We start from the raw sequence: 23,954 nt of genomic DNA, 5'->3' as shown, positions 1-23,954 counted from the left end.
TATATAATTGTTAGTGTCATACGTATGGTTCCACCTTATACTTAATAATATTAATTTCTTTCATCTTTAATTAGTATGCCAATCTATATTTTATTTATAAACCATGTTTGGCTTACAATATAACGTACACTAGAAAAATAAACTTGCTAGGTCAACTGCTTCGAATAACCTACTACAATGGGGAGACATATATGATCATCCACCACTTAATTTACCCTTATTAGACCACAGCAAAGAGATCTAGAGAGAGAAAGAGATGAAGACATCCTTCGTATTCATTTCCTTCTTCTTTCTCGTCCTCGGTTTATTAATACCTGTGAATTCACAAACAGATTCATGCAGTTCTAGTCTCAACCTCAATGGTCAACTTCCGTTTGACACAACCACTTTCCATTGCAACCCAGTGTGGGCTGCTCAAGGTTTCATCCTCAGAGTAAGTCATCCTTTCATATACATATATATATGTGTGCATGTATATATGTTTGTTACTAGTGTAGTTTAGTGGTAACATTTTTTTTTTCCCAGTATTCACAAGATGTAGCATCAAATGTATGGAGCTTTGTTCTCTCAGCACCCAACCCAGATTCTTACATAGCAATTGGGTTTTCGTCGGATGGGAAGATGGTCGGGTCGAGCTCCATCGTGGGGTGGGTAATGCCCGGTGGTACGCCGATTATGAAAAGGTATTATCTAGGGGGACAATCACCAGAAAAAGTGGTGGTTGATCAAGGAAGCCTACCTTTAACCAATACATCGAAAATCGTACCCGATTCGTCTCATATCCATATGGCGTTTCAGTTGAATACGAACCAGCCGCAGTCTAGGCTCATATATGCCGTCGGACAGGCCGGTCGGTATCCCGGTGCCGGCCCCGACTACGTCTTGTTTCAACACAGTGACGTGGTCTCCACCAGTTTCAATTTTGTGACCGGTAAGTGCGATACTCTCAAATGTACAAATTAAGATACCAACCAAAACTTGTTGTACAATACAATGCATCATTGATTGTGATTTTAGCAATTTTAGCAGTTGAGGCAAGTAATCATACATGATGCGCTCCATCACTAGATTGACCCATGATGGTAGGGTCTAGATGGTTTTGTGTGGGTGTGTGTTTGACATAGTTGATTAATTTGTTGTTTGCCGGCTAATTTTTTTTTTTTTTTATTTTATTTTTTATATATAAGAAACATATATATATTTTTTTCCTAATTGATAAATTTCATACAATCATTTTTCTTAAAAGAACTCGAATTCTCATCAAAGTAAAAAGTTCATGAGATATTTTTGAATTGCAGCCCATGATATTTGCTGACTAATTCACAGTGCACTACCATGAAAATTGAAATATTAGACTTCGATATTAAGTGTTTGGTGGAGATATATTTTTATGAAAATTGAAAAGGTTACTCATTTATTTTCAAATAATAAAAGAAAAAAAATACTATTATCTATTCAAATTCTGAAATTAATAATAAAATTATTATAATCTGATAATTATTTTTATTTTATTTAACATTTTAATCCATCTTTCAATTGTGTTCTCCGTGATTAGGTTTTGAGATGACTTCTTGTAACAGGAGTTTGATTAGATAATTAATATAGATTGATAATTAAATATTAGAATCTTCATTTGTTGTATTGTCATTCTCATATATATATATATATATATATGTCTTTCTATTTGGGCATTACTGAACTCTTGGTGGCGAGTTTGGTACTCGATAGTGCTCATAATGCCTATTATAATAATTATTTTAAAGTGACATCTATGACATACTTTGTAAAAAAAGAAAATTTGCTTATCATCTCAATTGGGCCAGACGTGTGACAATATAAGAAATTGATTCTTCTTTATGCCTATATTATATTTCCACTAATGATAAAGTATGATTGAAATGCCTCAATATTATAGTTCTCTGTAACAAATATTTCTTGCACAATTTTATGTGAGTGAAAGTCTGAATGATTTTACTTGACTCGTGTGAAAGGGGGTATTGTGGCGCAAAGTCTTAGATATCCCAATTAACGGGAAAAAATTAAAAAATAAAAAAATTCTCTCTCGCAGAACATTGATATATATATATTTTTTTTTGTAAACAGGTCAGACTAAAACAGTAAGCCCATATAAAAGTCTGAGGAGAAGCCATGGAGTGTTGAACATGTTGGGATGGGGTGTTTTAATGCCCATTGGTGTGATGGTTGCTCGATACCTGAAGCAAATGGATCCAATCTGGTTTTATTCTCACATTTGCATTCAATTATTTGGTTTTATATTTGGAGTAGCAGGTGTCATTTGTGGTTTTGTTTTAGAAGATAAGCTTGCTGCCAATGTTAAAAAGCACAAAGGCCTTGGTGTCTTCATTCTCACACTTGGGTGCCTCCAGGTTTGTCCATTCTCATATTCTTCAAAAGTCTCTTTTAATCATTTTTTCATCAGAGAAATAATATGCTATAAGAACATAAGTGCACCTTGATTAGTTCACGGAAAATTATTAGATGGTCTCATATTACTGACACTTGATGGTCCAGTCCAATAAAAAAGTCAAATTTTTCTTTTAAAATCAAACTCCAATTTTTTTATTTTTTTTATTACAAGGCAAGAAAGGTTTGAAGTTAAATTAGTACGTGCAAAGAGTCGATGACTGGCACTCCCAAAATCCACCGGAGGCACTAACCACTGGGCTATCAAGGCATCTGCAACTCCAATTTTTTTTTCCTTCCAAAATTCTCTCATTTTTCTTTTTTATTTATTATTATTATTATTTTTTTAACTATTTATCTTTCTTAAATTACTCACATATTATTTTGAATAATTTTTTTTTTGTCTCTTGATTTATAGAATCTATATTTATTGTCGTGATTATTAATTTTTTTTTTTTTTTTTTTTTTTTACACTATGCCCCTAAATTTAAATTCTGACTCTATCTCTGATCATAACTGACTGTCGGGTGTCGTGAAATTTATAATTTCGATCTCATTATAATTATGATTATCAAAATTTATCAAACAGGCAACTTGAACCAGAAATAAAGGATTATACGGACTCACGGATATGATCATATATATTATCATAATAAGTATCGTTGTCTTAATTAATTGATATATATAACCTTTTATGTTTGATAGGTTTTGGCATTTTTGGCTCGGCCGGACAAGGGGTCAAAATACAGGAAATACTGGAATTGGTACCATTACAGTGTTGGGAGGGTGTTGATATTTTTTGCAGCTATAAATATATTTTATGGAATTCATTTGGGTAGTGCCGGAAGTGGATGGAATGCTGGTTATGGGATTGTTCTAGCTGGCTTGTTCTTAGTCGCTGTTGTTTTAGAGTTGAGAATGCGTATGAGAAATTAACTTCTTTTGTTTGTTGTGTAGCTTCATTAATTTGTTCCATTTACATTGTTTGTAGCATTTTTTTTTTTAATAAAATGTACTCCCTTGCTCTACCACATATGTTATCTATATATTTTTGCAGGCAATTTTGTTGTTAATGGCTACTAATCATCTCCCTCTATACTAATAATAATATTTTGTATCGCCAACTCATCGGGTGTGTATTTATTTATTTTCTTAATAGTAATAGGATAACTCTGTTATTTTGAAATTATATCATGGAGGTGATGATTACTGCTGAAATAGTGTCTTCTTCTTCTTCTTCTTCTTCTTTTTTTCTTTTTTTTCTTTTTTTTTTTTTTGGTAAAAAAGGAAAATAGTTTAGAAAGTTTATTCTAAAAGTAGAAGTTCTGGAATTTCTATTGCACTCTATCTTAAATTAATTGAAGGTCTTAAATATTGAAGGTCTTGATTTAAGCTAAACTACACTTTATACAAAAATAAATCCCATTTTTTGACAAGGTGATTGATTATATTAAAAAAAATCGTTGTTTTGGTCATTTGAAAATTTCTGCTCGGTTCTCAAGTCGTCACAACAAAAGTGGCATTCACCTCAACAGCACCCCCCCCCCTCCCCGGCGCCCGCAGCGCAGCGCGTATTTTTGGTATTAACTTGTGGGTTCCCCCTCCCCCCCTTTCGTTGAGTTTGAAAACCAGTATTATGACCACCACCGTATGAAAACTTCTCTCTCCCTAGAACCCTCCCCCGACCCTTCTTTCAGCCGTCGCCTCTCACTTCGTCTTCTCTCTTTTCTCCTTGTTCCCTTTCATATGAGTGGAGAGGTGATGTTTTCTGCCTTTTACAGGCTAAATAAAATTGATGTGTAATAGTAAGTACGCTCTGTGGGTGGTTTTCACGCCTTTTTTGCTTTTGTTTTGCTAGATCTGCTTTGTTTTGGCTTGTTTCTGGGCAAACTAGGTGGATCTGTGTTTATTTCTCCGACTAGATCTCAGATCTATGTCGGTTTTTTGTTGTCCACGACTAGATCTCAGATATATGTCGGTTTTTGTGTTCCCCGACTTATGTGTGGTTTGGGTAGTTTTCCCACCAGTCGGAGGCCCATTGTGGATGGAGCTTTGGTGCAGTTGCCTTACTGATGGCCTGACGTTTGTGTCACTCTCGTTGCTGCTCGTCTCATGTGTTGTTTTCGTTGTTCAATCCGGAGCTTGGTCTTCATTTTTCTTCTTTTTGCTTCAAGTTTTGTTTGCCTTTTTATAGCTTGCCTTTATTGCATCTATATTATCCTTTATGGATGTGTTGTGTAGATGTCGTATAACTATTCTCTTATTGCCCCAAAAAATAAAAAATGAAAAAAATAAAAAAATAACGGTTTTATGTATATAGTTCCTCTTTCTCTCTACACACACACACGAGTATTATTATTATTATTATTATTATTATTATTATATATAGTTAGTAAACTTTGCATCCGTGTCCTCTCTGGTAATATCTATAGAATTTGTATATAATTGATTTATGTGGGAAATCTAAATGAAATAAACAACAATTAGATTCCTTCAAATACAATGGTACCTTTTTTTTTTCCTCCACCAATAGTACGTTCTAGCCAGGATGATCGATCACCCTTGTGCTAATACTTAAAAATAATTATGAGATTATTCAATTTTTAACCTATTTGACCCCAGATGACTCCAGAAATCCTATAACCCATCCAAAAGGGAATATAAGTCAAATTTCTTTTATAAAAAAAGGTAAAAGGTCATAAGAAAGCTGGCTGAAAACTTCTTAGATTCGGTGGCGGCTTTTAGGGTTTTGAAGTTTTCTCTGAAGAATTGAAGAAGAAGATCCTCAGAAGAGAAATGCGGTCCATGATGATGAGTTCTACACCAACCAATATGATATCTTCCATCGTCATGAGTAGCTAAATCCATTCTTAGGGTATTAATGTTGATGACATATGTTCCTAACAAATGTAAAATATTTATGCTTTATACAATTGGTGAATTCAATGTATTATATTTCGATTCATTATAGAACTGATAAATATTAATTTGTTCGGCGGATTCTTCGGAATCCAAAGACCGGCAAATATTCTCAACATTTGCATCATTGTTACTTGTATTTATTTTGTATTGATTATGGTTGATCACAAAGTAAATTCGAAGGCATTCGTGTATTGTAGACAAAATGATTTTCTATATATTTAATTATTTACTAAATTATTATTTTTGTCAAAACAAAATTTTATTGTGATCAAGTCAGAAATAATCAAAGGTACCAAAATAAATATATTAATTTAGCAGTCGGATTGATGACTTTATTTATTCGATAACTAATTATGAATAGAGGTTATTTATTATTTAATTGGAGTTCAATTAATTTCTTTTAGTGGAGTATAAATTGATTTATGAATTAATTAAATTGGATCCATAGAATAATGGATTGGCCAATTATTAATTCATTGTAGTCAAGAAAATAGTAAACCCAATGAATTCTCACCCATAGCCCAATTTGATATTAAAGCCCATTAGATTTGAGATATCACATAAATTTTAGAGACTGAAAAAAATATATTTTTTTAATTTTTATTTTTACTTTGCCTATATATACACGGGATCCATGTATATTTTAGGTTACGTCTTTGTACATTAATTTTGGAAGACAAGAAAAATATTCTCTTTCTAAGATTTTAGAGTCAATATTCTTATCTAATGGAGGCTCCCACAAGCTTAGCTCTTCAAGGTCATTCATGGAGGTTTATGAGTGATTCCTAAAGGCAAGATTATTACCAACAAAATGAAGATCCAAGAAAGAGACATATAGCAAATTGATCTACGAAAAGTGAGAACATTCACTTTAGATGAGAGATTTAAGGTTTACTCAAACCTTGATGTAAGTTTACTAACTCTAATTGAATGGATCATCACCTTCTTTGTGCATAAAACTTGTCTTTACATATAAATTAAGACCCTTTATTTAAAAATCCCTCTAAAAGTTTTTAAAACTCCCGTTTCCCTAACAGATGTAACCTGAATTCGATTACCATGGTTTGATTGACCTAAACTTTGGGATTTTCATTATTAATGTATACTTGATTGCATGATTATTGAGCAATTGACTTAAATCTTCTAAGAAATTGAGATTTTAATTGAATAAAACTGATTTTTGATAAATTAATACATTGTTTTAGATTTAATTATTCTCTAATCAAAATCAACATAATCTTATTATTTGAGATTGGGGCTAAGGGCTTCTCATAAAAATAAGAATAGAGATCATGCAACGGTGTGTAAACGTGTTTGTGAATGGATGTTTTCATAATTTATGCTTAGGGAAGACAGATTATTCTGCAAAATTAGTTAGAAGTATGAACGCAGATAATTCGTACTAACCGAAGGTAGGTTATTATTAACAAACATTCATGATTTGTCTTTCTTAAAAACTAAATTAAGTTGAATGTTAATGATTTTTAATTCTAAGTTATACATAAACATTAAAATCCCATGGTTAAGACAATTGGCCATAGTATGAGGTTTGCGGTGAAATCAAGCCCTAAGATTTTCTTTCTCTAATCTCAATCTATTTATTTTGTTTATTTTCTAGTCATGTTAGTAAATTGCAACAAAACAAACCAAACTTTTCTCTAAATTAAAGTAGAAATTAATTTTATACTTAATAAAACCACCATAGTTCCTGAGGTTCGACACCCTCTTAGTAGCCCTATCCTGCAAAGGATTCGTATTATTGTGAGTGGTAAAATAACACACATCACATGGGTCCTTATAAGTTCCCAGGCCAGACGGCTTCACCCCATTTTTTTCCCAATATAACTGGGAGGTTCTTAAGGTGGATCTTGTTAAAACTTTCATTTTTTTCCTCCAAGGTAATCTTTTACCTACAGATCTCAACTCATCTATCCTCGTTCTTATCCCCAAAGTTCCCCATCCCATTTCCATGAAAAACTTCTGACCAATTGCGTTATGTAACGTGTCTTATAAGATTTTCTCAAAAGCTCTGGCAAATAGACTTAAACCTCTTCTTTCTTTTCTCATCAGTGATGCTCAGAGTGCCTTCATGCCCCACCTTCTGATTCATGATAACATTGTTATTGCCCATAACCTAATGTATGTCCTAAAGTCTAAAAAACATGGTGACTCCTATTTTATGGCCCTGAAACTGAACATGGCCAAGGCTTATGATAAAGTGAGCTGGTCGTTTCTGTGTAAGTTTATGCTTTAGTTGGGGTTTGATCTGTGATACCCCCGGACTTCCGGATGCGGGTTGGCCAGGCCCACGCCCGACTACCAGAGGATATCAAACAAATTAGCAATAATCGAACACAGAATATAATTAAGATAAACATGAGTAAATAAAATTCGCTAGAAAGAAACTAAATGAAAATCCTTTATTAAAAATTTCAGAATAAATATTATAAATAAGAACTAGTCTGTTACATCCAACTTCTCCAATTATAATACAACTCGGGAATCCATCTGGTGGACCCCTAATCAAAAGCCAATACTGGAAAGCGAACAACTAAAAAGAAGTCCACTGCTAAACCATGAAGAACCCCCCCTACATCGTCGGTACAATGAGTAGTCGTCTCTACTCAGCACGAACAAGCTCTAAGACCTGGAACCGTCCGTTACCTGAAAAATAATAGTGGGTCAGGCCCATGAACAAGTTCTATCCTAACTACAATCCAAACATAGACCCGATACGCAGATACATTCTAGACGTCTCAAACATATCTATATAGTCCGTAATAGATAAATATCTATCCACACTACCGGACTCTCACTAACTATGCTGAGGGTCTCAACCTGAATAGAAGGTAACATGCAATACGCACCTGAGTGGGCATGACTACCTAAGCCTAACAGGATATACCTCAACCAATATAGCTAGCTACGCATCCTACTACATATACGCACCCTAACCGTCGACTATGAGACTTAAGTTCAAATCGCGGTACCATAATTTATATATATAAATTCCCATCCAAACCAATGTAGTGCCGCTCAACTGATTCGTTGCCATGACACGACATAAACTTAAGATTTAAATGTTTTAATTAAATCCCTACTCCAATTATATATATAAGTTCCTTCCAAATACAATGTTGTGCCGGTCAATAGTTCATTGGTCAAGACACAACATATAATCAGGATTTAAACATTTTAGTTAAAACCCTATCCATCCTAACGCAGAAATATAAACAACCATCCAGTATGTCGTTCAACTGTTTTAGTTGACAGGACATGAAACCATATAGGATTTAACGGTTTTAGTTAATCCATTCTGTATGTATGAATGGGTTGGAATTAGTGTTTTGATCTAATCCGTCCCTCCGTATGTCACCGTCCCATACCGGTACATACCATGCATATGATCCGTAAATGATGCAACATTATAAGCAGTACATCAAATAAGTCCGCAGTATCCATATAGTTAATAAACACAAAATTTAAACAAGTCATGAACTAAAAATTCAGAATCCATCCATGTAATTAAACAAGACAAAGTTTACTAATTCGTCAAGTTAAAATCCAAAATCCGTCCATGTAATTAACGAGACAAAGTTTAATGTTTCATCAAGTTAAAATCCAGAATCCATCCATATAATTAAACAAGACAAAGTTTACTAATTCGTCAAGTTAAAATCCAAAATTCGTCCATGTAATTGATGAGACAAGATATAATAAAATCATCAATTAAAATTCTAGTATACATCCACGCAACTAACAGAATGTAATTTACCAATTCTGCAATTAAAACTAGACCAATATCCATGTAATTAAACAGAAATTATATAATTAATTCTTTAATTAAATCCAGGTAAAACCATATTAAAATCTAATATGTAAAAGGTCCTACTATGCATCCAAAACAATCTTTAAAATCCTACTCCAGTTATTTAGACTGCAAAACAAATGTAAGTAACTAAATACTTTACAACTGTCAACCGTGTGCGACATTTGCTTAAAACTTCCATACGGTGAATACCGTTAGTATATAGAGATAAAATATGCATTGTGGATTCAATTATAATATAATGTTTGGGATCCAAGTTGCAATCCATTGAATTCCTAGACACAGTTGAAATAATTTAAATCCTCTCTATCCGTTACATCCGTGAACAGCATGCGACTTGTTCTAAATTTACATACCATTTTAAGAAAATATTAGCGTAAATACTTTGTTGCATCCTAGGGCTTTAGAACCTCATGAATTAATATTTAAAATCCTCTTCCCACTCTAACACAGTTTAGAAAACCAAATTTGGACCCAAACAATGCCCGAAAGTGCCCAAAATTGTTCCGGATTGCAACCAAACGAAGACTAACCAATTGAGCCTGCTCTAAAAAAATTGAGCAGGCTCTAAAACACCTTAGAGCCGGCTCCCTTTCCCTTGGAGCCGGCTCAATGAAGGGGGGGAGCCGGCTCCAACTTCCTGGAGCCGGCTCTCTCCTCATTTGAGAGCCCTGTTTGCTTCCTTTGCCGTTTCCGGTTATCTGCTTCATCTCTGACTCTTTCCTACCCTCCTGTTCTTTCATAAACCTGGTCCTAAGAGTCCTAGCAATATCCAGTAGCACCCCAGAGGTTTGATTATGCCAGTTGGAATCAAATACAGAGACTAAAGGTGCTACCGATTTAGCATGCGTAAAGATTTAACAGTGAAACCAAATAAAATTATTTTAGTTTAATTTCAACCCATACAGATAATTAATTTAACCTATACTAAGCATGCATGATCCATTTAATATCCGTTTAAGATCCTAGAGAACATTTAAGAATGCACAGAACACAAGCCAAAGGGAGAGAGACAGAATAGAACTTGCCTCTATGGTTTTTGAATAAAAACCTCATCGTTGTCTTCCTAAGCTTTTTCCGATGATCATGATTGTCGTCTAGGACTCCTTTGCTCTGGTTCTAATCTAAAAATAACTCTCAACCGTCCTCCTTGGTCCAGTTCACTCCGTTGGCCAAAACCTTAATAAAAACCCCTCTGTTTCCCTCACCACTCTTCTCTGTCTCTCTCTGTTTTCTCTGTATCAACTATACGTGTATAGGATTCTCACCCCTTGCGAAGACATATAACAGTATATATATAGGTACCCACTAAAACCCTAAGTCCAATCCTAATCCATCATGGAAACCTAAATGAGTCTTAGTCTTAATCAGCGTGAGATAAAACTACCTAGAATCCTAATAACCTTACAATTTTATACACTAATAATTTAAACCTAATTACCTTATTAAAACGAATTTAATCCAATTACAAAAAATAAAAATAAAAATACAATTAAACACATAAATCACTCAAAATCAATTAACAAATAAATTTAATTAATAAACATTCCAATTCACACAATACATAATTTAATTTCACATAAAAGAGGAAACCACCAAAACACCTAGTCACGAAAACACCTAACAATACTAAAATAAATAATGAAAACAATAAAATAAATAGTAAAATTCCAATTATACCCCTTTTAAAACTAGGGGTATTACATGATCAGAGATGGGTTAGTTTGATGATGGAATGCATTAGTACTGTTTCATACTCTGTGTTAATAAATGGGGAAAAGGGTGACAAATTTTCTCCCTTCCGAGGACTTCGACAGGGAGATCCCATATCTTCTTACCTCTTCTTTTTATACACTAAGGGCTTGTCCTTATTATTCCATGAAAGTGCAAGAAGAAACCGTCTTATGAAGCTCAAAATGAGTAGAGGCTGCCCTTCCATCTCCCACTTACTATTTGCTAATGTTGCTTTCATATTCTATAAAGCTAATGAGACTGAAGTGCAGTGCATCAAATCCCTTCTAGATAGATATGAAGCCTTAACTGGTCAGTTTATTAACTTTAACAAATCATGTTTGTATATATCTCCTAATTCTCCCTCCAATCTTAAAGCTTGGTGCAGACATATTTTGGGCTTCCACAATGTTGATTGGTGTTATAATTATCTTGGTTTGCTATCTCTTATGGGTCAATCTAAGATTGCTGCACTCAACTTCATTTCAAAGAAAGTTTCTTCAAAAACTACGATGCTCAAAGGCAAATTGTTATCTAAGGCGGGCAGGGAAGTGATGGTCAAAACAGTTCTTTCTGTAATCCCAATGTTTCCCATGCACTGCTTCAAACTCCCCAAACATAACTGCCAAAAGCTGAGAAGTAATCTCTTTAACTTTTGGTGGAGTGGAGAAGAAAAATCAAATAAAATCAAATGGATCAGCTGAGACAATCTCTGCAAGTTTAAGGTTGATGGTGGGCTTGGCTTCAAGAATGTGGAAGCTTTCAACCTAGCTTTTCTTGCAAAGCTTGTATGGAGGATGGAGATAGGTGATGATTCTTTGTTTTTTAAATCCTTTAAATCAAAATATTTCAAAAATTGTACTTTTGTTGATGCCCCAAACAAATTTGGCGCTTCCTTGGTTTGGAATAGTATTCTTTTGGCCAAAATAGTTATTAAAAGAGGAATGAAATGGCGTATTGACAACGGTTCCATGACTAATTATTGGAAAGATAACTGTCAAATTTCTTCGTAACCTCTTCAAATTCTAGGGCCAATTTGTCCTCTGTTGCTGATTTGATTAACCACTCCTCCCACAAGTGGAACTTTTCATTAGTAAATCAAATTTTCAACCATTGTGATCGGTCTCTTATTTCACAAATCCTTTTAAGCTCTATAAGGGAAGTTGATCGCAAAGTCTGGGGTGCTTCTAAGGATGGCAGGTTCTCAGTTAAAAGTGCCTATCATATTACTCTCTCTATCCTCTTTCCTTCGACTCGATCTGTCCATAATGAAAGTTGTAACTTTGATAATGTCAAAAGCAATATGTGAAAATAGGTGTGGACCATACGCATTCATAGAAAAGTTCAATTATTTTTGTGGCAAAGTCTCTATGAGCGAATTCCCATAAATAATCTGCTATTTTTACGTGGAGCATCTGAGATTATTACCTGTCCTTTCTGTGAATTTGTTGTTGAGACAGTTGATCATGCCTTCTGTAATACCCCTAATTTTAAAAAGGATATTCCTGGTATTTAATGGTATTTAATTTATTATTTAAGTGCATTTTATTTGATTATGTGTCATTATTTTTTTTTATTAGGTGCTTAATTGTTTTCTTTTGTGGTGATTTAATTTATTTAAATGATATTTATTTTTAGTTATTTGATTGGAATTACTTGTTAGTGTTTTAATTATTTAATTGGCATTAACGGTTTAAGTGTAATTGGTTTAATTATTCTATGTGTGTCTTATTTTATGTGTGCCTTATTTGGTTTAATTGGGTTTACTAACTATTATTTTGTTCCATTAGATTATTTGTTAAGTATTTAATGGTGAATAGGATAATTAGATAAATACATGTAACTAGGGTTTTAATTACAGTATAAATTAGGGTTTTATATTATAACTGTCGTAGGTTTTTACGTTAATTGGATGGGCCGGTTAGGATTGTGAGTTGGACTTAAATGAACTTAGGGTTTAGGAAAACTCTATAAGTATAAGGTAGACGTCTGTGTAGGGTTTTTTTTAAACAAAGCACACGTTTTGTGGAAGTGGAGAAGGAAAAACGCAGTTTTTCACATTCTGCCAAGGTTTGATCAAACATCCGATCCCGCTTCGTCCATCGTCCGATCGAGCTGAAATTTGGAGGAGAGGTTCACGACTCAGTGACGCACAATCTAACGGTGGAGATCAGAGTTTGACCTCGGGAACAGTGTTTCGTACTCGTGAACAGTAACCGGGTCGCACAGGTTTTTTTCCATTCTGCCCAGATTTCATCAAACATCCGATCCTGCTTCGTCCGTGGTCCGATCGAGTTAAAATTTGGAGGAGAGGTTCATGACTCAGTGATGCATAATCTGAACGGTGGAGATCAGAGTTTGACCTCGGGAACAGTGATTCGTACTCGTGAACAGTAACCGGGTCGCACAGGTTTTTTTCCATTCTGCCCATATTTCATCAAACATCCGATCCTGCTTCGTCCGTGGTCCGATCGAGCTGAAATTTAGAGAATAGGTTCATGACTCAATGTCGCACAATCTGAACGGTGGAGATTAGATTTTGAGTTCGGGAATAGTGTTTCGTACCCATGAACAGTAACCGGGTTTTGGAACTCGCCGAGATTTTTTAAGAAGAAGACGTTGAAACTTTGAACAAAAGTTTCTGAGGCAAGATTCTATCCTTACTCTTTCCCTTAGGCTTCATACTCTTTGCATTCTTAAATGATTTCAGGATTAATGAAGATTAAACCAAACTAAAATGATATCTGTTTTGCTATGAAACTGGTAGTTACAGTAGTGTTGTATGTTTGTTCAACCTAGACTAAGCATGTTTGTGGATGCATTGTGGTTCACGCTTTTCCTTACCACTGCTAGTATAAATTATTGGAAGGATGGGTCTAGATAATAGCTATCTTAACTTCTGTAATAGCAACTGTTGGAACTTAAATACAAGGAGGATTTTAGTTTAACACTAGATCGGTTTTGTGGAATACTATAATTTGAGCATGTCTACATACATACTGTGAATATTGTTATGATGCTTACATTATCACAGTTAGTATCAACTGTGGAGGTTAGGATTTTGTGATACATACCCTACATATCTGTATGTCATTTGTAAGGTGTTAAATGGAAGTTTTAATTAATTCTGTCTTTATATCAGACTAAAGGGAACAACTTAAATTGGGCATGTATATGTTGTTGTTGTGACCCTGTTTATCAATGCTTATTTTATCACTGCTAACATTGAATGTTGGATGTTGGAATTTAGTTGATATATACTTGATTTATTGGTATTATTGACTACTGGAGGATTGGAAAGTAGACACCGGTATGGGACGGTGGCATACTAAGGATGGGTTTGGTTTTTAAAACAATACCATTACCCACCTACTTGGAATAAGGATGGGATTAACTAAAAGTTAAGTCCCGTGGATTTGTATTGTCATGGCAACTACTTGTTGAGCGGCAATACCAGGGATTTTGGATGGATTTTATATATGTACTGTTATGGTGCCTCGGTATGAGCTTGAGCCTCAGGACCGATGGCTAGGGAGCGTATATGCATCGGGATGTGTAGCTGGCTACGATGGTTAGAGGTGTACCCTGTTTAGGTATAGGTACATATGCCCACTTCGTGTGCGTTTTATCATGTTACCTCTATTGAGGTTGAAACCGGCCTGTAGTCCAGTGAGAGTCCTTTAGTGTGACTATATATATATATTTACGGACTATTAGTTATTGTTGAGTTGTTTAGGATGTACATGCGTATCGGACCTCTGTTTGGATTGTAATAGTATAGAACTTGCGCGTGGGCCTGACCCACTTTTATTTTTCAGGTACACGACAGTTCCAGGCTTAGACGTGTTCGTGCTGAGCAGAGGTCTCTATTCACTCTTCCGATGATGTAGGGCTCTATTTATAGTTTTATTTCTGGACGTTTATTACAGTTGTTCTATCTTCCGTTTGGATGTTTAATAGGGGTCCACTAGAGATGGATTCCCAAGTTGTAAACTGATGGAGTTTTGGAGTTTGGGTTTGATGGATTTTAATAATTATAATATTTTGCGGATTCTATTTTTAGTTCCTTCCAGCTTTAATTTCATTTCTTAATTTATTTTGTATTCCGTGTTCATTATAAAATATTAATTGTTTGATATTCCCTCGGGTTTGGGCCTGGGCCTGATCAACCCGTGTCTCGGATCCGAGGGGTATCTCAGTTGGTATCAGAGCACTCCAGGTTCAAGTGTCTCTAGGATGTTTTCGTATTAAGTCTTCCGCGTAGCGTTTTCTCTTGAATAGAACTTAAGTTAGGATTCATTGTATTCCTTATGGTTCGTATAGAAAGGGTACTGACGTCTGTCTTTTCGTGTTAACAGATGGTTAACGCTAGAAATGGACAGAACATGCAACGAACTAGGAAGGAAAGGAGAACGGCACGTAGGCAACAATATCTCCTACGGCGTCAGCAAATAGAGGAAGAGCAGCAAAGACTTGGGTTTCAAGATGACATGGATCAGTTTCAGGAGGAACAGGAGAATGTTCAACAGACTCTGGACCAGGTCAGAGATCCAGAGATTCCTCCTCACCTCAATGACCTCGTTGCTCGGGCTATAGAGGCTGGGGTAACAGCTGCACTTCAGAATTAGCCTCAGGTACAGTCGGCACCTGTACCAGCACCAGTGGTTCAGACGGATTCTTGGGGAAAGGCTAGGAGTTCTTTCACAAAGGGGAGTCCACCTGTGTTCTCAGGCTCAACCGATGCGTGAGCAGCTCACCAGTGGAAACAGAACATTGAGCGTCATCTTCGTTTGGTTCAGTGCACGGAGGTTCAAAAGCAGATGCTTGCTACTTTCAAGCTAGTTGGGGATGCACTACAGTGGTGGGAGTAAGTTACCTCCTCAGAGGAGAGGATGACATTGTCTTATGATGAGTTCAGTGCTCGCTTTGATGAGAAATATTTTCCCTATGCAGTCAGGGCAGCTATGAAGACCGAGTTTCTAAGTCTGCAGCAGGGAAACATGACAGTGGCGGAGTATGAGCAGCAGTTCACACGCTTGTCTCTCTTTGCACCGGAGGAGGTGGATACAGAAGAGAAGAAGCGCAACAGTTTTGTCAAGGGACTGATGTTGTGATACCCCTCGGATCCGAGACACGGGTTGATCAGGCCCAGGCCCAAACCCGAGGGAGTATCAAACAATTAATATTTTATAGCGAACACAGAATACAAAATGACTTAAGAAATGAAAGTTTAAAGCTGAAAAGAAACTAAAAGATAATCCTTAAATAATTAAATACTTAAATTTGATAAACCAAATATCCATAATTTGAACAACTCGGGAATCCATCTCTAGTGGACCCCTAATAAAAGTCTCACACTAAATGAAAGTAAAATAAAAGATAAAACCCAAATCCAAGATCTGGAAAGAAACCCTACATCTTCGGTAGAATGGAAGATCGTCTCTGCTCTGCACGAACAAGCTCAAGCCTGGAACTGACGTACACCTGAAAAATAGGAGTGGGTCAGGCCCACGAACAAGTTCTAACCTACTACAATCCAAGCAGAGACTCGATACGCATGTACATACTAAATAGTTCAACAATAACTAATAATCCGTACATAAATATATCCACACTACTGGACTCTCGCTAGGCCATGAAGGGGGTCTCAACCTGGATAGAAGGCATCACACAATACGCACCTGAGTGGGTATGAGTACCTAAACCTAAACAGGGTATACCTCAACCTTCACAGTCAGCTACACATCCAACTGCATATACGCACCCTAACCGTCGACCCTGAGACTCAAGCTCATGACACGGTAACATAAAAATATATCTAAACTCCGTTCCTATCCATCCACCAGAAATCCAGTAAGTCACTCGGCGTAGTCAACCGTACCGACTTATATATATAAGGAGGATTGTAGTTTATAACCCGTGCCCTTACTCCAAAATAGGTAGGACTTAGCAATTTGAGCTAATCCAACCCAGTATGTCACCGTCCCATACCGGTACATACAATCCAATCCGTCCAATAGTTGATAAAGCATCGATAATTATAACAACAATATCAACAATTCCATACTAAACATAATAGAATGCATTAGCAACCATTCTTAAAAATACCAATAATTGATTCACATTGAAAATATAAATATCAATGTCAACTACTCCTTACTATGCATATTGAAATAGATAATCAACATGCTTATTTACATGCACAGTTGACAAAATAATGACCATATAAATGTCAATACCAACAGTCCAAACTAAACATGTTAGAACAGATTAACAAACATGCTTAAGTAAGCCAATTCAGAATCCATAATTTGATCATACAGGGCTTTCTTTATAATGATAACCTATTCCCAGTTTCCATAGAATTAACAGAGCCTAAATAGATATTTTCCCACTCACATCCATAGCATGTAGAATAAATATAAGTAATCTATTATACTTATAGTTTCCTGTCCAACAACTTGCCGCACCAACCGTTAAACTTAATCATCAACTAATTTTCAGTGAAATATAAATTTTTAGCATAGTTTCTATTGTCATGAACATATAATTCGAGTGGACAAGCCCTCACAGAAAATTTCTAATATAATTAAGAAATTAGAAACTCCAAATCTACACAGTCTACAAGACCTTCGTAATTAACTCCATGTAATCCTAATGGTTAACGCTTTGTGTCCAATTTTATATAATCTGGTCTTTGCATATTTATGTTTACCCTGGACCACTCCTAAATCACCCATTACAGTATTCATTCACCAATAAACACATTAAAACAATCACTAGGAAGCCTAATCACTGAAAAAAATTTGGAAAAACAACCCACAGAATCAAAACTCACGCATAAACAACCGGGAGCCGGCTCCAGAATATTGGAGCCGCCTCCAATGGCCCTGGAGCCGGCTCCTAGACCATTGGAGCCGCCTCCAGTCCAAGGGGAGCCGGCTCCAATCCAATAGGAGCCGGCTCTCCCCCTCCTCTTCTTCGTGTTCTCCTCTCCGGTCGCCGTTTACGCCTCCGACACTTCACAGTAGAAGGTTTCAGAGAGTTTCAATTAATCCTAGAAGATTCCAGTCCTTAACTCAGTCCTTATTATGCTACTAACATGGATTAAACCAAGAATTAAATAAGATAGTTCAAAGTTAAACAGTTTACAAGTTTTAAACCAAATTCAGTTTCAGTTACACTCTAAGCATGACACAGACAACGTCTTTTATTTTTAAACCTGTAATTCATCCTGGAACCATTGAGTATGCAAAGAACACGAGTATAAGGGAGAGAGTAAGGTTAGAACTTGCCTTTTGAGATTTTGTTAAAATCTCTACGTTGTCTTCTACAATCTCCGGCGACTCCTACTGCAACTTCCTCCGTTCCTCGTTTCTAATTCCACAGACGTGTTTTGGTTGTATTATTTTGTTCCCTAAGCAGACTTTTCTTATGTATTTATAGGCAACCAAAACCCTAAGTCCAATTATACCTACCGTCTGAAACGAGGCCCATAAACTCAACCTAGGTTATAAACCTTGTCGGCTCCTTAAATAAACCTAAACCTAAACAGAACTAAAACCCTAACCACACTTTTATACCTAGTCACAAATTAAAACATGTAATTACTAAGTCAACAATAAAAATTCCAAGTTAACTACTAATTCAATTAAAGAAACAAATAAAAATTCAAGTTAACCGTAAAACAGAAAATAACATACAATTTACAGAGAATTTAAAGCCAAATAAATAATTAAAACAATTAACTTAAATAACACAAATAAGTCAACTAAATCAAATCATTAAAAAGTCAATTAAAACACAATTCAAAACAATTAATGAACCAAAAATAATGAATAATGAACCAAAAATAATGAATAATGAACCAAAAATAATTAATAAACAGAAAACAATTAAACAAATTACCGAGACTATCCTTTTAAAATTAGGGGTATTACATTCTTCCCCCCTAACAAAAGGAATTCCGTCCTCGGAATTCGCTCTTACCTTCTTCCAAAATTTCAGGAAACTGCGAGCGAATGACATCTTCCCGTTCCCAAGTAGACTCAGCCTCATTGTGATGACTCCACTGAACACGAACCAAAGGAATAACCTTATTACGAAGAATCTGATCTCGTCGGTCGACAATACGACACGGTGGCTCTAAATAAGTTACATCCGGTTGCAACTCAATTTCCCCAACATCGATATGCTGATATCGATCCTCATCTCGCAGAAATTTCCGCAACATGGAAACATGAAACACGTTGTGAACGCGATCCAAAGTATCCGGGAGTGCCAACCGATAAGCGACAGCTCCAACGCGATCCGTAATCATGAATGGACCGACAAACCGCGGAGACAACTTCCCTTTCTTCCCAAAACGCATAACACCCTTCATAGGAGATACTTTAAGAAGAACCTGATCCCCAACCTGAAACTCCAAAGCACGAGTGCGACGATCAGCATAGCTCTTCTGCCTACTTTGGGCAGTACGCATGCGATCTCGAATAAGAGCAATCTTTTCAGAGGTATCCGTGATGAACTCAGGACCTAAGAATCGATTCTCTCCAACCTCCATCCAACAAACAGGTGATCGACACGGTCGACCGTATAACGCCTTAAAAGGTGCCATCCCAATAGTCTTCTGGAAACTATTGTTATAAGCAAACTCCACAAGTGGCAAATATTCCTCCCAGTGGCCCTTGAAATCCAGAACACACGACCGAAGCATATCTTCCATAATCTGATTCACCCTCTCAGTCTGTCCGTCAATCTGAGGATGGTAAGCAGTACTAAGGTGTAACTCCGTACCTAAAGCCTGCTGAAAACTCTTCCAAAATCCAGATACAAAGCTCGAATCCCTGTCCGATATAATAGACAATGGAATGCCATGTAGCTTCACAATCTCTGAAATGTAAAGCCTCGCCAACTGCTCCGAAGTGTAGTCAGTGCAAATAGGCAAGAAATGAGCTGACTTGGTCAACCTATCCACAATGACCCATATGGAATTATGCCCCTTGAAAGAATTTGGCAACCCTTCCACAAAATCCATAGATATGCTCTCCCATTTCCACTCCGGAATTTGTAGTGACTGTAGAGCTCCTGGCGGCCTCTGATGATCAATCTTAACCATCTGACAAGTACTACACTGAGAAACAAAAAGAGCAATGTCCCTCTTCATACCTGCCCACCAAAACTGCCGCTTCATATCTTGATACATCTTATCGCCTCCTGGATGAACAGAGAACTCAGAGTGATGAGTCTCAGTCATCACATCCTTCCTCAAATTATCAGCAGAAGGTACCACTAACCGTCCCTTGTACCTTAAACCTCCATCAGCCCCAACATGGTAGAATGGAACCTCTCCGGAAGCTATCTCTGTGACCTTGTCGACACATTGCTGATCAGTGAGTTGTGCTTGTAAAATCTTGCGAATGATGGAAGGTGTAACCACCATGCAAGCCATAAAAGCATCTGACAACTCATCTACATTCTTCAAAGCATTCCACTCAGTAGTGAATAGAGCAGAAAGACTACCAACGGGTCGGCGACTGAGTGCATCCGCCACCACATTCGCTTTCCCTGGATGGTACTGTATAGAGAAATGATAGTCTTTTACAAACTCCAACCATCTGCGCTGTCTCATATTCAGCTCCCGCTGAGTGAACAAGTACTACAGACTCTTGTGATCACTGAATAATCTGAAAGACTCACCCAACAGATAATGCCTCCAAATACGCAAGGCAAAGACCACTGCTGCCAATTCCAAATCATGTGTCGGATAATTAAGCTCATGAGGCTTAAGTTTCCGAGATCCATAAGAAATTGGTCGCTCCTCCTGCATCAATACACATCCAAGATCCTGCAACGATGCATCCGTGTAAACAAGATACTCTATCCCGCTTTGCGGAGTAGCCAGAACCGGTGCAGAAGTCAACTTCCTTTTCAGCTCATCAAAAGCCCGCTGACAGTGCTCATCCCACACGAACTGTACACCCTTCTTGGTCAGATGAGTGAGTGGTCCTGCTATCTTGGAGAACCCCTGGATGAATCTCCTGTAATATCCTGCCAGACCGAGAAAACTCCGAATCTCTGTAGGTGATGTAGGCTGTCCCCACTCAACCACCGCCGAAACCTTGGCCGGATCCACTGCGATCCCCTTTTCTGACACCACGTGACCCAGAAATTTCACCTCCCGCTGCCAAAATTCACACTTCCCGAACTTGGCATACAACTGGTGTTCACGAAGCGTCTGCAAGACTATGCGAAGATGTCTAGCATGATCGTCCTCCGACCGAGAATAGATCAAGATGTCATCAATAAAGACAATAACAAATTGATCCAAATAAGCCCGGAAGACTCTATTCATTAAGTCCATGAACACTGCAGGTGCATTAGTCGTCCCAAACGGCATAACACGAAACTCATAAGAACCATATCTCGTGAGAAACGCTGTCTTAGGAACATCCTGCTCCCTAACCCTCAGCTGATGATACCCAGAACGCAGATCAATTTTGGAGAAGTATGTGGCTCCCTTTAACTGATCAAACAAGTCATCAATCCTTGGCAAAAGATACTTGTTACGAATCGTAACCTTGTTCAACTCCCTGTAATCTATACATAGACGAAGCGAACCATCCTTCTTCTTCACAAACAGAACCGGTGCTCCCCAAGGTGATGTACTCCTACGAATAAAACCCTGGCTGAGTAACTGCTGAATCTGATCCCTCAGCTCTCTCATCTCCACCGGTGCCATCCTATAGGGTGCCCTAGCAATAGGCGCAGTGCCTGGAGCTAGGTCTATCACAAAATCGATCTCGCGACTAGGTGGCAACCCTGGAATCTCCTGAAATACATCCGGGAAATCCTGTACAATTGGTATGTTATCCAATGACACAGTAATCCCCTCATCCTTTTCCTCCTCCACATGGAACAAATAGGTGCTACCGCCTCCTTTAGAACGTGGCATAACTACTACGTACATATCCTGACCAGGTATGGTAAAAATAATAGATCTATCAAAACAATCAACTTGGGCATGGTGGTGAGACAACCAATCCATCCCAAGTATCACGTCATAAGTGTGCATGTCCAGGACCAATAGATTGGCTAGAAATCTGAGTCTGCCAATATCTAGTGTCACAGGCCCATCACTCTCATATATAATAGCTGTATCACCCAATGGTGTAGAAATACCCTGAGGTCTAGTGCATACCCTCGTCCTTATCCCAGATAAAGCAACAAAAGTCCTAGCTACAAATGAGTGTGTAGCACCCGTATCAAATAAAACACGTCCATGTAAACCATGAATAGGAAACTTACCCTCAATAGTCTGAGGTGCCTGAACATCCTGTGGCTTGGGGTTATACACCCTGCCATAATACAACTGCTGTGGCGCCTGTCCCTGAGTTTGCGGCGGTGCCGGTAAAGCCAGATGTGTCTGTCCCTGAATTCGTGGAACCTGTGGAGCTGGTAGAGGCACTGGCGCCCTCTGTCCCTGCTGCACATACTGTCCATGTCCCTGTCCCTGTCCTGCTTTAGGACACTGCCTGGTGGTATGACCATACTCTCCACAAGTGTAACAACTACCCTGGAAAGTACCAAATGGCCTCCTCTGTCGGTTAGCCTGTGGCTGACCCTGTCCTGCCTGTGGTCCCCCATTCTGTTGCCTCTGAATAGGTGCCCCATTCCGATGAGCATCTGAACCACCCTTGTGCTTCTTCCAAGGCTGTTGCCCTTGAAACTTGCCTTTGTCATTCTGCCGGTGACCATTGCCATTCCCCTTTTCAGCTGACTGATTAGTAGAGTCTTTATCTCCTCGCTTCTCACCACGAGCCTGTCTGATGTCCACAGTCAACTGATACTGTTGCAGAGCAGCGTCTACCACCTGAGCATAGGTAGTATAGGCTGGACTACCTGTAATAGCTCTCTTGATAGACCACATCAGTCCTTTGACAAAACTGTTGCGCTTCTTTTCCTCTGTATCCACCTCCTCCGGTGCAAAGAGAGACAAGCGTGTGAACTGCTGCTCATACTCCGCCACTGTCATGTTTCCCTGCTGCAGACTTAGAAACTCGGTCTTCATAGCTGCCCTGACTGCATAGGGAAAATATTTCTCATCAAAGCGAGCACTGAACTCATCATAAGACAATGTCATCCTCTCATCTGAGGTGGTAACTGACTCCCACCACTGTAGTGCATCCTCAACTAACTTGAAAATAGCAAGCATCTGTTTCTGAACCTCCGTGCACTGAACCAAACGAAGATGACGCTCAATGTCCTGTTTCCACTGGTGAGCTGCTCTCGCATCGGTTGAGCCTGAGAACACAGGTGGACTCCCCTTTGTGAAAGCGCCCCTAGCCTTTCCCCAAGAATCCGTCTGAACCACTGGTGCTGGTACAGGTGCCTGCTGAACCTGTGGTTGGTTTCGGAGTGCAGCTGTTACCCCAGCCTCTATAGCCCGAGCAACGAGGTCATTGAGGTGAGGAGGAATCTCTGGATCTCTGTCCCGACCCTGAGTCTGTTGAACTTCCTCCTGCTCCTCCTGAAACCCTGGCATTTGCTGTTCTTCTTCCATTTGCTGACGCTGTAGGAGATATTGTTGCCTACGTGCCGCTCTCCTTTCCTTCCTAGTTCCTTGCATGTTCTGTCCATTTCTAGCGTTAACCATCTGTTAACACGAAAAGACAGACATCAGTACTATTTCTATACGAACCATAAGGAATACAATGAATCCTAACTTAAGCTCTATTCAAGAGAACGCTACGCGGAAGACTTAATACGAAAACATCCTAGAGACACTTGAACCTGGAGTGCTCTGATACCAACTGTGATACCCCTCGGATCCGAGACACGGGTTGATCAGGCCCAGGCCCAAACCCGAGGGAGTATCAAACAATTAATATTTTATAGCGAACACAGAATACAAAATGACTTAAGAAATGAAAGTTTAAAGCTGAAAAGAAACTAAAAGATAATCCTTAAATAATTAAATACTTAAATTTGATAAACCAAATATCCATAATTTGAACAACTCGGGAATCCATCTCTAGTGGACCCCTAA

General features: G+C 37.8%; 1 protein-coding gene and 1 long non-coding RNA gene across 2 annotated transcripts; one reads left to right on the top strand and one right to left on the bottom strand.

Annotated features, from left to right (window-relative positions):
• The first annotated feature begins 58 nt into the window (after positions 1-58).
• On the top strand, positions 59-3,902 carry LOC132269227 (cytochrome b561 and DOMON domain-containing protein At3g07570). The gene is made up of 4 exons (XM_059770340.1): positions 59-433; positions 526-931; positions 2,104-2,387; positions 3,130-3,902. The coding sequence occupies exons 1-4, from the start codon at positions 257-259 to the stop codon at positions 3,358-3,360; spliced, it is 1,098 nt and encodes a 365-aa protein (XP_059626323.1). The 5' UTR covers positions 59-256; the 3' UTR covers positions 3,361-3,902.
• A 12,252-nt stretch (positions 3,903-16,154) lies between these two features.
• On the bottom strand, positions 16,155-22,272 carry LOC132268380 (uncharacterized). Its single transcript, XR_009469291.1, has 2 exons — positions 22,214-22,272; positions 16,155-16,390 (listed from the first exon to the last, which is right to left on the bottom strand). It is a non-coding gene; the product is annotated as an uncharacterized LOC132268380 (long non-coding RNA).
• Between the last annotated feature and the right edge of the window lie 1,682 nt (positions 22,273-23,954).

Source organism: Cornus florida, unplaced genomic scaffold, assembly GCF_030987335.1.
Source record: "Cornus florida cultivar Cherokee Brave unplaced genomic scaffold, ASM3098733v1 CherokeeBrave_3.0.0_Hap2_Chr08, whole genome shotgun sequence".
Lineage (NCBI taxonomy): Eukaryota > Viridiplantae > Streptophyta > Magnoliopsida > Cornales > Cornaceae > Cornus > Cornus florida.
This window is presented reverse-complemented; position numbering and strand designations above follow the sequence as displayed.

What these genes read in the sequence shown, in the direction of transcription:
- LOC132269227 (XM_059770340.1), top strand. Translation starts at nt 257, where the DNA reads ATGAAGACATCCTTCGTATTCATTTCCTTCTTCTTTCTCGTCCTCGGT. An exon ending in CAGTTTCAATTTTGTGACCG is followed by an intron (nt 932 to 2,103) that starts GTAAGTGCGATA and finishes TTTTGTAAACAG; the next exon opens with GTCAGACTAAAACAGTAAGC. An exon ending in TCACACTTGGGTGCCTCCAG is followed by an intron (nt 2,388 to 3,129) that starts GTTTGTCCATTC and finishes TATGTTTGATAG; the next exon opens with GTTTTGGCATTTTTGGCTCG.